Source organism: Cyprinus carpio, chromosome B14, assembly GCF_018340385.1.
Source record: "Cyprinus carpio isolate SPL01 chromosome B14, ASM1834038v1, whole genome shotgun sequence".
Taxonomy (NCBI): Eukaryota; Metazoa; Chordata; class Actinopteri; order Cypriniformes; family Cyprinidae; genus Cyprinus; species Cyprinus carpio.
This window is the reverse complement of record NC_056610.1, coordinates 21,452,019-21,469,234: the sequence shown is the minus strand read 5'-3', so window position 1 is coordinate 21,469,234 and position 17,216 is coordinate 21,452,019. Positions and strand designations below refer to the sequence as shown.

Sequence of the window (17,216 nt, the reverse complement as noted above, 5' to 3'; positions counted from 1 at the left end):
AATACCGCACTGGTGTAGTGTACTGGAATTTTCTGCACAGTTTTTATAACCCTTGAGGTTAGCACTATTTACCTTGCAGATGGTTAGCAAGGTAAATAGGTGATGAGACACTGCACACTGAAGGGGAAACATAGTCTGAAGATAAAGAAAAAAGTGCAATACTTATGATAATAAGCAGGGTCTGACCTGGAGGTTCTATAGCACTTTGAAAAAACATGCTTTCATCTTTGCACCTGTTCGGCTTCTGAAGAGCTGTGCGTGGTTACGTTTACAAATATCCTCTCTAACTTTATCTTTGTACTGAAGTGTAGCTAAAATGGTCTAACATGAAAGACAGTAAAGAGAAACAACCCTAAAAGCAAAAACAAACATTACCAACATATAGCTATTGTGTTATCGTTAATAGGACCAGTTCTCTACAAAAGACAATAAATAAAACAATGATCAAAGTAAAATGTCTTTAATGCACTTCATAATATTTTAACTACCACATGGAGAGGGTTATAACTGAATATTAAGACATATTGATACACTAGGTAATTGTGCTACCACCGTTTCCGCAAGAGGTATGTTTATGTTCAGTACAATCTAATTAAAGGCTCTGAAGATCTGTGACCTGTATTGCTGTTCATAATGTTTTTGTTGTTGTCTCATTAATACTGCATTCACAGAAGTTGTTTGCAGAATGTGGATTATTAAAAGCCAATTTCAGGCAATTAACCTTTATCCTAAAATGGAATGCATCATCAGTTGACAATGTTTTGACACTGAATGGGTGCAGGAATATTAATGACTATAGCTCAGTCTAAGAATCAACATGTTAAAAAAACAAAAACAATAAAGAAAACAAACCTTCTTTTGCCATTACCCACTTATTCAAACGTATAAAGCTGAATGAAAATACCAGTTAGTAAATCTATTGATACATCCTTTCTCACTTCAGACATTAACTTTGGGGAAGAAACCAGCCACACCTTTAAACTCTATTCAGTCTGGGTTGAAAGTATGCTGACAGGACAAGACTTTTGACAAGTGGAATTCATAAATACTGTAGGTAGGCATGTTGAGGCAATAAGTTATTTGGATTGCTATACAGCAGCAGCGATGTTATGAGTTCACAGTCACAAAGGGCTATAACCGTTCAGTAGTCCTAGTCTACATGACTTTTCTTGTTAAGGAGATTCGGATGGCTTATAGCAACAAATGTACATAGATAGCATCATTATTACAACAAAATTATAAGAAGCCTATAGACTGTGGCTGCCCCCTGTGATATTTCTGTCATTATTTTAGGCACCTTACTTAGCAAAATAAGGGAAGATAGCAAAATAAACTCTGGCAGCTATCACTTTCAATGGATTTATTTTGCAATAATGACTATCTTTGACTGTACAATATGCCTACTTTAACAAATAGATAGGCATTTCTATTTATTTCATTACATGTTATATATTTATCCTCATTGTATGAACCAATGTGAAAGAAAGAAAGAAAGAAATTTTTTTTTTAGAATTAAGGGGTGTAAGGTAGCCTACACAGAAATACCGGTTTGTCACAGTTCGGTATGTTTTGGTACAGTTCAGTTAGCACACAAAGACTGTGTGTCACAGTCTTTGAATGTGTTTCACTGTGTCAATTTAGATAAAATTATTTCAGTTTCTGGTGTTGTTGTTAAGTTTCTGGTGTTGTTGTTAATGGGGGAAGAGATTTGATATGCTTGCACCTTTGAATGCAAAACATGCTAAATTTATATTTTACTTTTACTGTGCTCGTATTTTAATGAGCTTCGTCTTGAAGCGCATGCGCGCGCAGACGCACCTTCATTTAAGTTTTGCTAAAAGTCGATATGCCGTCAGGATGAGCGTTTATGCAAAATGGAAATACTCGCGTTAATTTCAAACATTCGCAGGTAAGTGCACAAATAATGGAAACTGTCACAAACGCATTAAACAACACACGCATCTGACAGAAGGGCCAGTCGCGCAGGTTTATGATTTAGTTTGAAGCATTTAATATGTATAACATCACATGTCTAAGACAACGTGTATCGTGCACTGTTCCAGGTTGCAGCAGCTCACTTCGAGTCCTCTTTGTTCGCAATATTAAAATATATCAATATAAACGGTAGGCTGCTGTCGCCTAAAAGTTTAAAATCAGAAATCTGTCTGAAATTCCGCACATGCAGTGATTTAACAAAACTGCAGGCTATGCGTTTGATACACATGTGACGAACCGAAAAATACTTGAACTTTAAACACCTACTTAGAATAACATTATTTGTGATTATTTATTTATTGATTTATTTTCAGTTCAGTAAATTCCTCTTTCTTTCATTCCAGTTCAAATTCCATTTCAACTTAATGTGGACAGTTAAATTCAAATTGCAACTAACAAAGAAGCAAATTATTGTCTAACAATGCATTCTAATATTATAATAATTAAAACAATGCAAAATAATAATGCTGGCAAAATTAACAAAAAAAAAAAAAAAAATGCATGTAAAATTAAAATCCCTTGAAACTGTCTTTTAAGCAATTTTTACTCATACTCAGTTTATTTATGGCCATTTTGACAAATGACTTAAGGAACACTTTCTGAATGCTGATGGCTGGATATTTATCTCTTAAACAGACATGCTTTTTGATTGCTGGAATTGAGCAATCTAACAGAAAGAAAATAGTTCCTTCAGCACAAATCCTGGGGCTTACATGAATACAGCTCTATCTAAAAATGAAGTTGAGCCCCCACTGTACTCAGTACATCAGACTTAAAGGACAGTGGGTGAAAATGCTGGAGGGAGGAAGCCCCAGTTAAGCTGTCTGGGCGATAAAGATGATTTCTACTCACGGCTTTGAGCGAGCACAGATAGCTGTAATCCTCTTTTAGAAGTGAGGTTCATTCATCTTCACTTAGTTTATTGTTATGGAATTGTCTGTTAGACACACAAGACATATTATTAGGATTCTACATTTATAGATATGCCAGGTGCTTTAATAGATATGCAAGGCATTTAAGGTCAGAAAATAAAACCCCTTGCAAACATTGGCCTGGTATTTTATTATATTGTCTCAGTATCCTGATGGTGCTGTTATGTTTGTAGTGCTTGAAATATTGACAAGAATAAAAAAAAAACTTTCCTGATCAATGATATTTTGGGAAAGGCAAGCAAATTTCAAAATGGACGAAAACCCCAGAGACACGCAGAACTGGTTCAGTTATTCAGTTTTAAGCGGGAAAGCACTGTTGTGCAGTTTCAACATAATGTGTGCACTGAGCATCACTGAATAACCAAGCATGCTTCAGAAATCGAGAAAGAGGCATTGATGTGCTGTTCTATGAGGAATAAGATCCTGCCAAATAAAATCGCTTAGGGCTGCTTCAGTATGTTTGCAACCAGCTAGCAGCTATTTCTTGAAAGGTCAACCAATGCACAGAACGCATGTGAGCAAAGATGCTGATACATATTTTATTATAACATCCTTGAAAAATCCTTTATACCTGCTTTCTAGCAATTTGTATTCATATTTGATTGGCAACTGCACCACTAAAATTGAGAAGACATGAATATTGCCAAAATATTTTTATGCCATTTGTGTTGGTTGTATTGATCAAAACACTTAACATATGCAGAGCTAGTGCACTTTAACAAACAGCATTTTTAAATAATAATAATAATAATAATAATAATAATAATAATAATAATAATAAAAACTATTTGAAGCAGATGTACTGATAATATTAAGCATCTCTTTTGGAGAGAAAGGGAATGATGTGTGTAAAATCTGGTGAAGCACATTGGGGTGCTCCACATATAACATGCTCTCTGTGTCAGGCTCTTGAAATAGCGTTTGAAGAGTCTGTTGGCAGGCTCTTGTCAAGAAACGCTCAGGTAACTGCAACAACTGCCCACTTGTTATTGATCTGGGTGAACAGAGTGATCCAGCTCAAGTTCAATAACTGCTCAGATGCTGTACTGATATGGAGATATGATGAGTTATGTAATGCACCAGATAACACAACAAATAGATTTCTATAAGAGTCCTCTGAGTATGAAATATGTCATGCATCAGTTTCAACTGTTGAGCTGTTTATTCTTCCTGTTCACAGTGCATAACGATATGAAGATTTATTTAGCCAGAAGTAGTGCTCGAACAACAACAAATAAAAGAGATATAATGGAAAATAAAATGGATAAACATATCAAAACAAGTAATATAATAGAACTGCATAAAATTGCGAAAACAAACATTTACAGCCATGTTAACACACATACATATATGAAATATGCATGGAACTCTTGTTATATATTATTCAGGGGTTACAAAAATGTTTTGGTTGCTGTGCATCATGTTTTAGGTGCATTGTGGCTCGTAAAGACCCTTTATATAAAAAGCCAATTTCACAGGCAGAAAGAAAACATTTTCAGTAAATTTACAACCTTTCAGAAAGTGATACAGAAGCAATTTGGTTCTTTGATATTGGTAGACATAAAAGTCCTCTCAGCATTCCTTTGAGCAAAAGTAATGCATCTAGGTTTTACAACCCTTCTTATGTTGGCTTATTTCTTATTCAATACACCCAGCTCTGTGCCAAAATATAGTTATAATGTCAGTGAGATAAATCACCAGTCTATTTAGCATAAAAACAACCTTATAATGACCAGAAGGAGTCTGGGACTGGTAGTCTTTGCTGTCCACACAATCTAAACACTATTATTAATGTCTAAATGTCTTGCAGCTGCCTGTGTGTCCCTTTTAATTCACAAAAACAAGTCGGCATAATGTAAAGAATGTAATGTAAATGTAATGTCTTCTTTAACACTTGATTGTCATGTGCATCATCAGCAGCCAGTTGCTTTAAAACCAGTAACCACCACTCTTTCTTTCATTCATTTGGGCCATATAAAGTACCATTATCACAAACATTTTAAAGGAATAGTTCACCCAAAAAATGAAAATTTGCTGAAAATGTCCTCACCCTCAGGCCATCCAAAATGTAGATGAGTTTGTTTCTTCATCAGAGCGGGTTTGGAGAAATTTAGCATTTCATCAGTTGCTCACCAATGGATCCTTTGAGGTAAATGGGTGCCATCAGAATGAGAGTCCAAACAGCTGATAAAAACATCACAATAATCCACAAGTGGTAAGACTCCAGTCCATCAGTTAATGAGAAGTGAAAAACTGTGTGTTTGTAAGAAACAAATATTTCATTAAGCTACAATATGAGTCCTCTATCCATAATATTGCTTCCCCCCTGAAAATTTTTTGTCTTGTCTGAATCAGGAGAGAATTATGCACAGATTCGGCATCTAAAACATTTCTTAACAAGTCAGTGGATTTTGATGTTAGAGGACAACAGGGAATGGACTTTTTCACTGGAGGAAGTGTTATTATGGTGTGGCTAGAAGTGATGATTTTAAGTAAAAAATGTGTTAACAATGGATTTGTTTATTACAAACTTGCAACTTTTTGCTTCACAAGATTTAAATATATGGACTGGATTAGGTGTGGATTTCTTGTGGATTATTGTTTTTATCAGCTGTTTGGACTCTCATTCTGACGGCACCCATTCACCGCAGAGGATCCATTGGTGACCAAGTGATGCAGTGCTACATTTCTCCAAATTTGTTTTGATGAAGAAACAAACATCTACATCTTGGATGCCCTGAGGCTGACAAAATTTTCAGCAAATTATATTTTTGGGGTGAACTGTTCCTTTAAGCACACTGGATGCTCTATATGTAAAGCAGGCTATTTGATATGATCCGTCAGCCAGACTACCCGAGTTTGGCTTTGCATGTGACATTAGATCAGAGCAACCCCATGACAATTTTAAATGTTTAGAAGTCAACCCCCCTTGGCTTGTAAATATCAGTGCGATCACCAACCCCTGACAGCTGACCAGAGAGAGATAAAGATTATGTATTCTGTATGGAAGTCACCTTGCTCATCAAGCCAACTCACGTCAAGCCAGCTCCATCATATTAAATGCGCCATCTGACTACTTATCACATGTAGTCTGCTATAAAGAGAGAGTAGAAATATGTACTCTGGAATTAATGTGATTTATATGGTGGTATGTTTAAAAAACTAGCTCATATGATAGAGCGTGTCTGCCTTTAAATTCGAGGTCACAAGGGCAAAATTCTGCTTTATGTGTCCCTCTAAGGACAGAGTCACAGCTTTCTGTGGGATTTACTCTAATTAAAACTTTTATGAGATCATAACATTTTATCAGGTGCTTAATATTCATTCCCAACTTTATGGCTTTGCAACTCTTGTTGAAAGATGAAGTGGACAATAGGACGTGTAGATATTAAAATGATCATAATGGTCATGCTTTGTTTTTGTTATGCAAATATTTGTTGACGGTGGTCATCAGTCATTCAAAGCAAACCGTAATTACTGAGTTTTTTAAAACGGCCTTCTCTATGGCATATAATTCAGACAAGTAATCGAAATACACAGCTCTACTGTATGTCCCTACGGCAGCTAGACTTTTTAAACAGTGTTGTGGACTGGTTAAATGTCAGCCATGGATATGTTCCGTGAAGGACAGCAAAATAAAGGGTTTAGATTGTTTGCTGCGAGTCAGAGGGATTATTCAGATGCAGCACAATGGCTTGTAATCTACCGGTCTGCAGGGAGAGCAGCTCAGAATTTACATTATCAAGGCTCTATAAAGAGACCAGATCCCCACAAAGTCCTGTGCTTCCAAAAGAATAAATAAATAAATAAAAACAGCAAAGTTTGTGCAAGTGGTAATCTGCCCCTTTGGAAAACTCTGGCTTTCAATCCACTTATTTACGGAGTTTAGCTCTAATGGTTTCAATTTTAGCTTTCACAAGTGTGAAGGAAGATATACACAGAATTACTAATGTCCAATTGGGAGAGAAAAGAAGTGTTTTTATTACTTCTGCACAATGAATAATTCATGCATACAGAAAACTGCATTTAACAACATGGTGACAGTCATTGGCAGAGCTTGTTTTGTGGGTGCAAACGCCATAAATTGGTTTAAGACATCAAATAGCATTAAAATTGTGAAAGTAACAGTGATAGAGCAGATTTTGTTGTGAAATCATGCATCACAATCATTGTTTAAAAAGGCTGCAGATGTGTTTCTTTCATTACGACACAAACAGCATGCATGTTACCAAGTCATTTTTCTATATTTGGCAGAGGAAATTGATGGAAAATGGCACAAAATTGTTCATGACATATTTATTAAGTTTGCTGGAGCTAAGCGCTTTTTCTGAAAAATATTACAAATTTATATTAGAAAGCTTTGCCTGTTTAATTTGTCATGGGTGAACCAGTCAAATAATCCATTAACTCTGTATGTCCAAATAATACAAACCTTTACCATACACATATTTAAGGAATGTGTACACAAATAATAAACTGACAGTTCACCAAAATGTACATTCTGTCATTATTGAATAAATGAATGTTTCTAGAGGCTTTTTGTTTATGGGGTCTAAAGCATCTCCCATTGTGTGGACCAAAGAAAGGAATTCATATATGTTTGGAATGATATGAGGGAAGTAAATTTTATTTTTAGCTGACCTATCTCTGAGTAAACAGCTATTAGGTTTAGAACAATGTTCTGTAAACACCACATTTTGAAATGCACATGTCCGTGACTCATGCTTTGCTGCAACACAAACACATTTTCACCATCATGACCTGTCACTCTGTGGAGCCTCAGGCCTGACGGGTCAACTGGGGAGAAAATAAAAGATAAAGTCACAGGTGGACACAGCAGCCTGTGCAGGTGTTAGTTAAGTCACCTGCATAGATCAAACAGTCATATCAAACTGACAGAAGCACACATCGCTCGGTCCCAGCTCAACTCCGGTCTTCCTCTTTCCCACAGGTTGGCTTTGAGTAGTTTCTCTAGGATGAGCTCCAACTGCTCAGATGAGTTTTTCCAGGCCACAAACCATGCGGAACAGTCCTTTCGAAAGATGGAGACCTATCTTCAGCACAAGCAGCTGTGTGATGTACTTTTGATAGCTGGAGATCACAAGATCCCCGCACACAGGTGAGTCTCCGTCGAATCGAGTCTTCTCACTTTCAAATGTCCTACTTTCACTTGCAAAAGCAGACAGATCAACAGGGCAGAAGGGAACGCTGCTTAAAATGCAGTGCAATACTTCTGCAGAAATCAACCAAAAAGAGACTGAATTCACATTTATCATTCTAAGACAGAATCCAACTCTTCAACAGCTATTTAAAACTTAATGCTAGTATTAAAGCTTTCAATTAACTCTTAGTTATCTGTAGAGGAATAGTTCACCTGGCTTTCTTTTACAGAACATGAAAATAGAAATTTTGCACACAATTCTGCACACACCAAAAAAGTGTTGATTATGATTCATATGCCATATTCTTATATAGCCTTCTGAAGTTAGTTTTCTGTGAAAAACAAAATAGTTCAAAATGAAAAAAAGAAAATACTCACCCTCATGTTGTGTCAAACCTTTAAGAGTTTTGATGTGTTTTGGTTGAGTGAACTTTTACTTTGTAGATAAAAAGAATGAAAGATTTTCAGTGAATAATGATTTTCGGTCTATATCTCACACAATAGCATGGCTTCAGAAAACTAGAAATATAGCACACAAGGACCATGTTCATTTAAATTTTTTGATGCTTCTGCATTCTTTTTGAAGCTTGAAAGATAAAGGCCAATTCATTTAAATTTCATGGAAAAGGGCGATGAGCACATTGTTCAAAAAAAAAAAAAAACTCTTTGGGTTTGGAGCAACATTAAAGTGAAAACCGAATATTCTTTTTGCGTGAACTGTTCCTTTAAGGACAGATATGCAAATGGTAGCATCAAGAAGTGTCGAAACTGTGCTGCATGCTCCATTTCAAACTACGGAGCATGTTGAACTTTCTTCAAGGACTCTAAAACACTGTTTATTTAAAGCAATCTCTCGGCCGCTGAGTGTTTTGATGCTATTCTGTTGAAAAATCCTCTGTAGCCAAATCTCTGCTGCGTGTCCCAGTTTGACACTGAGCTCAATCAACATCATCCCAGAGCTGCATGAAACAACCTGGTGAAAATAGCTGCGCTGAGATAAATCTTTTTGTAGGGAGGAATTTTCTACGAAGACGGCTCTCGAGAAGTTGTTTGAGTTGATCTCGAAGTATGCAGACGCATATATAAACCACTTGCACCATTTTTTGCAGACTTGTCCTGAGCGCAGTTTCAGACTACTTTGCTGCCATGTTCACCAATGATGTGAGGGAGGCAAAACAAGAGGAAATTAAAATGGAGGGTGTTGATCCTGAGGCGCTGCGAGCGCTGGTTCATTTTGCATATACTGGTGAGTATCTGCATTCCACTTGCGGACTATTTAAATGTGCTGTTCGCAGCAGAAGTGTCACATTCCCCTCAGTTTTTTGTCAATGCCGGTGGGCAAAACACTAATTTACAAACCCAAACTAACTGTTTTAACATTCTTCAATCTACACAGGTTAAAACCCATTTTGTTCCTAGAATAATTCTGAAAAGTTTCCATTTTTCTCTAAATGTACAGGAGTCCTGGAGCTAAAAGAGGAGACAATTGAAAGTCTTTTAGCTGCTGCTTGTCTCCTCCAGCTCTCACAAGTTATTCAGGTCTGCTGTAACTTTCTGATGAAACAACTGCACCCATCCAACTGCCTGGGGATCCGTTCGTTTGCTGATGCTCAGGGATGCATGGATCTTTTGAACGTTGCTCACAACTACACTATGGTAGGACCTGGCATACAAAGTAGCTAAACATAGTGCTAACATTTGTTCCGGACTGCTAGTTGCTGACCTTGCTTACAGTAATTTCCACTTCAGTAACGGTAGAATTACAAATAATTGATGCCTGTATACTCCAAATTTCACGGGAGTTGAATGACTGTGATGTAGCAGCTTGGTGTTGTAGAATACTAATGATTATCTGTGTCTGCATTACAGTAATCCCTTCTATATTTACAGATTTACTAGTGTAATGTCTACGCTGGCAATGTTCCCAGCATCCAATCTGGCATGAATAAATTTTGGTGCCATTGTTTTACTATTTGCTGGTTTCTATTGCTTTTGTTGCAGGTAGTGCAAAATTCAGCTGCTAGAATCCTTACTAGAACAAGGATGAGAGATCATATTACTCCAGTCTTGGAGTCTTTACATTGGCCCCCTGTTAGTTTTAGGGTTGATTTTAAAATTTTGATGCTTACTTACAAGGCTTTGCATGGGTTGGCACCTCAATATTTGTCTGGGCTTTTAATTCCTTATACTCCAACACGTGACCTTCGCTCATCTGATACTGGTCTTTTAACTGTTCCATTAACCCGTGTAAGATTGATGGGCGATAGGGCTTTTTCTTCATTAGCTCCCAAACTGTAGAATTCTTTACTGATTGAGATAAGGCAAACTAAAACTTTTAGCATTTTTAAATCGCGCCTTAAAACAGGGTAGCTTTTAATTAAACATTTGTATTATTTTTATATTGTTTTATTTGTTGTTGTTTTGATTGCATTTCTTTTCATATTTTTGCTTGTTGTATTATTTTATACAGTGTATTGTTTTATTTGTTTTTGTACAGCACTTTGAGATCTACATTTAAAGGCGCTATAGAAAATAAAGTTATTATATTATTATTGTTGTTTTGGCTATCTCTTTTGACTTATTTTGTAACGCTCAGAGGCATTTAAAATGATGCTTGTTGATTGTCAGTCTCATTGGGTTTTAGTGTGTTGATATCTAATACTGAAGGTTTACCCATGATAACAACGAGTCTGGGAATATTCACAGTATGAGATATCACCACTTGGCATACAAAACCCAATAATGTTGACAATAAACAAGCATACTAAATAACCACCTTAATTGTAGAAAGATATATTGTAAAGAATAATTACAATTTCATTTGCAATATAGAATATTTCCACATACAATACAGGGAGATATAGATTACATTTTTCTGTTATGGTAGAAAATGTTGTAGCCTGCTCTGATTTCAATACAATAATGTAAAACACGACTATTTAAGTAATAATTTACTCATCGTCATGTTTTCTTGAAGCCCATATGGCTGACTTTTTCTGTGGAACACAAAAGGAGAAATCTATAGCAGAACATCCGAGCTGTTCTTTTCCATACAATGAAAGTTAACTGTCTGTCAAGCAAGATTTTCAATGCAAGATTTTGAGTAAATCACAGACTAATATATATATGATTTCCGAGTGAATAAGACATATGGACTGCTTTTAGAAACTTTTTTTTTTTTCTATTTTCAAGTTTGACTTCTCTTTCATTGATACACAGATAGCAGTGTGAGCATTCTTCATAACATTTACTTTTCTATAGACTATAATAAATTCATAAGGGTTTTGAACAATATTAGATTAGTAAATCATGACAGAACTTTCATTTTGTAGTGAACTATCATTAAAACTAATAACCATCAACTTTTTTTCCTGCATATTAAAAAAGCCACAGGTTTTAAAGCCTTGTCTGACATAAAGAATTACAAGCATAAAATTATTTGATGTGACATTTTGTATCTTAGCATGCGGTCAGTTACACAGAGTTCTTTGATGTGTGAGAAATACTGCAAAAGCAGCCTTGGTTAAATAATGGCAATACATTAAGTATTCTCGGGAGCCCAAGGATCCACAGAACACATTTGCTTGATAGGCATTTCTCTGCCCAAGTACGGAAACAACTTAGGAAGATAGCCGTTATCTCCTGAAGGACATCTGCACAGGCTGTTTACAAAGGGCTTTTCAGAGCAGAGAGGTTAATCTAATCAGAGGACACAAGCAGGGAAATTTCCTGTTTGGTCGCTTCGGTAATGAACACAGCGTTAACAGAGCTTCCTGGTTGGCTCGCCGTGGTGTTCAGATTAAAAACTTCTATTTTGATAAGCGTTTTTCCTCGTTTCTGTCTCATCCTGATGTTAGTTTTTCTTTTTTGGTGAGAAGCTGCAGACTTGCGTGGTTAATGTCTTAGTTCAAGATGTCTATGGCCTGGAGCATGCTAGAAGTCTAGGTATTTTCTTTTGAATGCAGAAGGCAGATGAGACAATGCTTAGATAAATGACTGTCAACACAAACACTGCTCTAGGTCACATTTCTCCTCATAAAAAAAATTAGCTTTTGCACAAGCCATTAAATTCTCACATCGCCCCTCACAGTTTAATCCATTTACAGTAGATCTTACTGAGCCTTGTGCATCTCACACTAATATTGCTGCAGGACCTGTTACTTGCTGTTCAGTTAATGCCCTCCCCTAAAATATATGCCCACGAGAGGCTTCTAAATGAATGTTTGCAGTGGAACAGAATTAATGTATTCAATTAATTGCCAGGGTGCTTGTGATGGTAATTGCGAATAATGAATCTATATCAATGTCACCAGAAGAAGTGGAGTTTAATTCTATATTGAGGAGGGGCTGAAAATCAATGCATGGTACTCATTTAATTATGTGTGTTTGAGCTAAGCTCCTAGAGCCCATGCAGAGACGCTGCTGTTTAGATCTGATTAATGATCAATAAGATGTTTACTGCACTTATTTGCAACTGAATCAATGGGGATTACTTCTGATGCACAAAGGAAACTCTAGAAGTGCCATAAGTAATGAACAAGCTTGTTAGAGAGATTTCCGGCATCCTCTTCACATGCTACAAGTGGAACCTTGCAAAATGCTTTTATCAGCGAGCAACCTCGGATGTCCTTGTGGATGCATTGGAGCAGATCATTATATCGCTGAGATGGATGGAGAACAAGACCTACGTGTTTTTTACAGTTATTAGATTCTCCATAATGGGCTATTCAAAACAAGATGATATATTCTGTGTCAGGGCCATGTGCTTGTTATATCGTGCTGTATCAAATACTGTGCTATCTCAACAGCCATTATATTGAGCAATATTGGTTTTTAGCACACCTTTAAACTAAGCTTTGGCACGCTCTTCAGTCTTCAGACACACAGCTTACCAATATTTTAATGATTTAGAAAAGATGCATCACTGTCTGGCCAACTGAGATTTTGATATGGAGATACAGGTTATATCTGGAGACCATGCATCCTCTTTTCCCCAACATGTCCTGGCTGGGATTTCTAAATTGCCTAAAATGTCTGGGTTTTGGTTTTGTTTTCCTATTGACATGCTCTCTACAGTCCTCACACATTTTATGTACATGTATTTGCATCGCTTTGGCTGTTCTCTGTAGATCCTACCTTCACACGCAAGATAATTTAGCCAATTTAGAATTTTTGACAAGGACATGACTGGAAAAAAAGGGTGTTTTGTCACCCTAGGTTAGGTGCATGGTTTTTCAGTAGCACTACAGCACACCGTGAGTGTCTTTCATCACTGTTTGTTGTTTGGATTGGAATTGGCCCTGGAAACTGTGAATTGTAGTCAGACTTAGTCATTAATTACTCACCCTCAGGTCATTCCAAACCCATAAGAACTTTGTTAAACTGAACATTGTGTTCGTTGAACACAAATGAAGATATTTTTGATGAAATCCAAGAGATTTCTGACCTCACATAGACAGCAATGCAATTGACCCATTCAAGGCTCAGAAAGGTAGTAAGGACATTGTTAAAATAGTCCATGTGACATCAGTGGCTCAACCATAATGTTATGAAGCTATGAGAATACTTTTTGCATCATGATACTCTCGTGAACGTGTCAAAGACTGACACAAAAGAGAAGAAATTGTTGAATGAAGTCGTTGCTTTTGTTTTCTTTGCACACAAAAAGTATTCTCGTTGCTTCATAACATTACGGTTGAACCACAGATGTCACATGGACTTTTTTAACAACGTCCTTACTACCTTTCTGAGCCTTGAATGGGTCAGTTGCATTACTGTCTGGTGTATGTATGGTCAGAAAGCTCTTGGATTTCATCAAAAATATCTTTATAATTTATGTTCTGCAGATGAACGTAGGCCTTAGTTTAAAGGTTTGGAACGACATGAGGGTGAGTAATTAATGACAGAATTGTAATTTTTGGGTGAACTATACCTTTAACAATCGGATTGCTGTATTGGGCACATTGAGAAATCATTTATATATTTAAAATAATGAACTATAAATTATATTTCCATAAAAAAAATATATATATATACTGTGTGTGTATATATATATATATATATATATTATAGAAATATATATATATATATATATGTATATATATATATTATATATATATATATATATATGTGTATATGTGTATATATGTTTTTTTTTAAAATAATAAACAACATGCATTTTAGTACTTGCAGTTAATGTCTCATTATTTTGCAGCCTACAGATTTATAACTAAACAAAATTGCTTAATATTTCAGGAACACTTTTTAGAGGTCATTCAGAATCAGGAGTTCCTCTTGCTGCCCACAACGGAAATTATCAAGCTTTTGGCCAGCGATGACATCAACGTTCCTGATGAAGAAACGATTTTCCAAGCACTGATGATGTGGGTTCGCTATGATGTGCAGCACCGACAAAAGGATCTGGGAGTGTTGCTGGCGTATATACGACTTCCCCTTTTACCGCCACAGGTTTGTCAATAGCATTCATATAAGACTCATGGTCATTTTGTTACAATTTAATGCAATCACTGAAAAATGTCCTGCTCATCTAATATTTAAATGTTACTCTTTAACATTGCACTCTTTAGTTCCTTCTTCTGTTGGATGTTAAAGCACTATTTTTTTGATGTAGCTTCTTGCTGATTTGGAAAACAACAAGATGTTTTCAGAAGACCTGGAATGCCAGAAGCTCCTGATGGAAGCCATGAAGTACCATCTTTTGCCAGAGCGCCGTCCCATGCTACAGAGCCCAAGAACCAAACCACGGAAATCCACTGTTGGATCGCTCTATGCAGTTGGACAAGGTTCGTAACAATACTGTAAAATGAAATTTCCAGGACTATAAAATAATTTTCAAGCACTTGCAAGTACTTTTTTGGTTTTCAAGGACTACAGAGATATCACTTATCAAACAATATCTTTATTACCTTTCAAATTCTAGAAAAGGTAAATAGATCAATAAAAACTTGTGTTGTTACAATTTTTTAATTTGTCTGATGATAAATTGTCTAAAATTAATTATGCTGCTTAATTTCAGTTTTAGGGCTCTGATGATTAATTGTCTTTTTTAGGGTTTTGTCATACTTTTTTGAGTGCTTCGTTCATTAAATAATTGTGATGAATTTAATCCTTTTCTAAGTTATCATTTCGCAGTGTAAGATTACAGTTACCCCTTTAAATATTAATGTATTCAGTTCATGGACGCCTCCAAGGTGGACCATTATTTCTAATACTTTTCTTACAGCAGTACCTCTTACTGCCATAAAAACAGAAATTTTGTACAGTAAAATAGCTATTAGCATAGCAGCATGTAACTGTTTAACTAACAATAACTCTAGAGTATACTGTCTACATTTAGGGTCCACAACAATAGAGAAATACGACCTTCGCACAAACAGATGGATCCAAGTTGGTAGCATGAATGGGCGAAGACTTCAGTTCGGCGTGGCAGTGATCGATAACAAGCTCTACGTGGTTGGAGGAAGGGATGGACTCAAGACCTCTAACATGGTGGAGTGCTACAACCCAATCACTAAAGTGTGGTCCACCATGCCGCCAATGTCAACCCACAGACACGGATTAGGTGTGTTATATGAATGCTTCAGATGTTTGTGTAATCTTATCACACAGCTTGTATGAATAATTGTTACACAGTAATATTTAGTAATTAAATTTGCTTCAATCTGTGTCACTGTATAAATGTGACAAATATGGTATACATGTATTAAATAATTAAACAACATCAGCACATAACTTTGAAAGTCTAATTAGTCATAAAAAAATGACAGTTAACATATCAGTAATTTAGAAAAAAATATTCGAAATGATCTTGGTTGAACATTCATGATGTCCATATTTCATATATTTAAAATGTATTTTAACAAATACTTTAAGCATTAGGTTTGTTAATGTTATTAAAGATATTTATAAGGCTTTGTTCATTAATATTAAAGAAGCTATGTTCACTTATAAGCTGAAAGGAATACGTTGCTAATCAGCTAGTGAAGAAGAAGAAATTCTACTATTATGAGGGCATAGTTCATGAATGAATATTTATTTGGCTAATTGGCTTTACTTTCTAGGTTACCAATCCATGTCTGCATGACTCCATTAATATTCACACCCCAAACGATATCGGTTTCATTGATATTCAAACATGACGTGTTTTGGTACAACAATAGCTAGACTGAGCGGAATGGAACAGATCACAGACATGTGTTTTGAAATCTTTTGACTCTTGACACGATTAGAAATGGTTCATGGCGCAAGATGCTGAAAAGCAGCTGAACGCGACTGAACAGAAAAGACGCCCCTACAGAAATTTAAGAATGTGTTGTGTCAACTGTCTTAGTTTATCAAAAGCAGTCAATCATAGTCTGAAACCTAATTAGCGTATAAAGGTTGGTGCATTAGGGAGATTATATGTTATTTTGTGCCTTACTTTAAAGCTAATAACTTTGACAATAATATATATATATATATATATATATATATATATATATATATATATATATATATATATATATAAATATATTATTTTTTATTTTTTTGGTTCACTCTGGTCCAGTTTTCAAAGACAAAACGAGCATGAGGAAGTGATTTGTAAAAGAGAAAGGCGAATAGTGACTGGATGCTTTAAAAATACTGCTGCATAAGACTCAGAGATTTTGAAACCTTTAAATATCTTTTTTTTTTTTTTCAGTGGTTTAGAGGGCATATCAAACTGGCCAAGGCACACGATTTCAGCAGATGTCATGGTGTTTTGAAATGCTACAAAATTTTGTGTCCTAATTGTTTCTAATTGGCTTAGTTAGCCAAGCCCTAACTAAAACGATAGTTCACCCCAAAAATGAAAATTCTGGCATTTACTCCATTGAACACAAAAGATAATTTGCAGAATGCTGGTAACCAATCAGTTGATGGTAGCTACAGTATCTGCTTAAGCCTGACATCACACATAACCACTTCCAGGTCCAAATGCTCTATCAGTCAGATGCCACAACAAAGCAACAAACAGTGCTAATGTACACTCACAATGTGATGTTGTACTACCAAAAATTATAATCCTTACCTCTATCTCCACACCGAAATCCCAGATAGAAAGACAATAGCCGCTTTTCCACTGTCGG

At 35.9% G+C, this 17,216-nt stretch overlaps 1 protein-coding gene across 4 annotated transcripts in view; it reads left to right on the top strand.

Moving 5' to 3' along the window:
- The window catches only part of LOC109086573 (kelch-like protein 4), a 35,717-nt gene that overhangs the window by 9,646 nt on the left and 8,855 nt on the right, over positions 1-17,216 (top strand). For 3 of the 4 annotated variants that reach the window (XM_042738557.1, XM_042738554.1, XM_042738555.1), the window contains 6 exons: positions 7,879-8,046; positions 9,198-9,334; positions 9,548-9,744; positions 14,344-14,556; positions 14,720-14,891; positions 15,446-15,670. In XM_042738557.1, coding sequence (XP_042594491.1) covers positions 7,904-8,046; positions 9,198-9,334; positions 9,548-9,744; positions 14,344-14,556; positions 14,720-14,891; positions 15,446-15,670 — 1,087 coding nt within the window. In that variant the 5' untranslated portion in view covers positions 7,879-7,903. Of the gene's footprint in view, positions 1-1,755; positions 1,910-7,878; positions 8,047-9,197; positions 9,335-9,547; positions 9,745-14,343; positions 14,557-14,719; positions 14,892-15,445; positions 15,671-17,216 lie in introns of those variants that run through there. The other variant, XM_042738556.1, reaches the window with a different exon arrangement.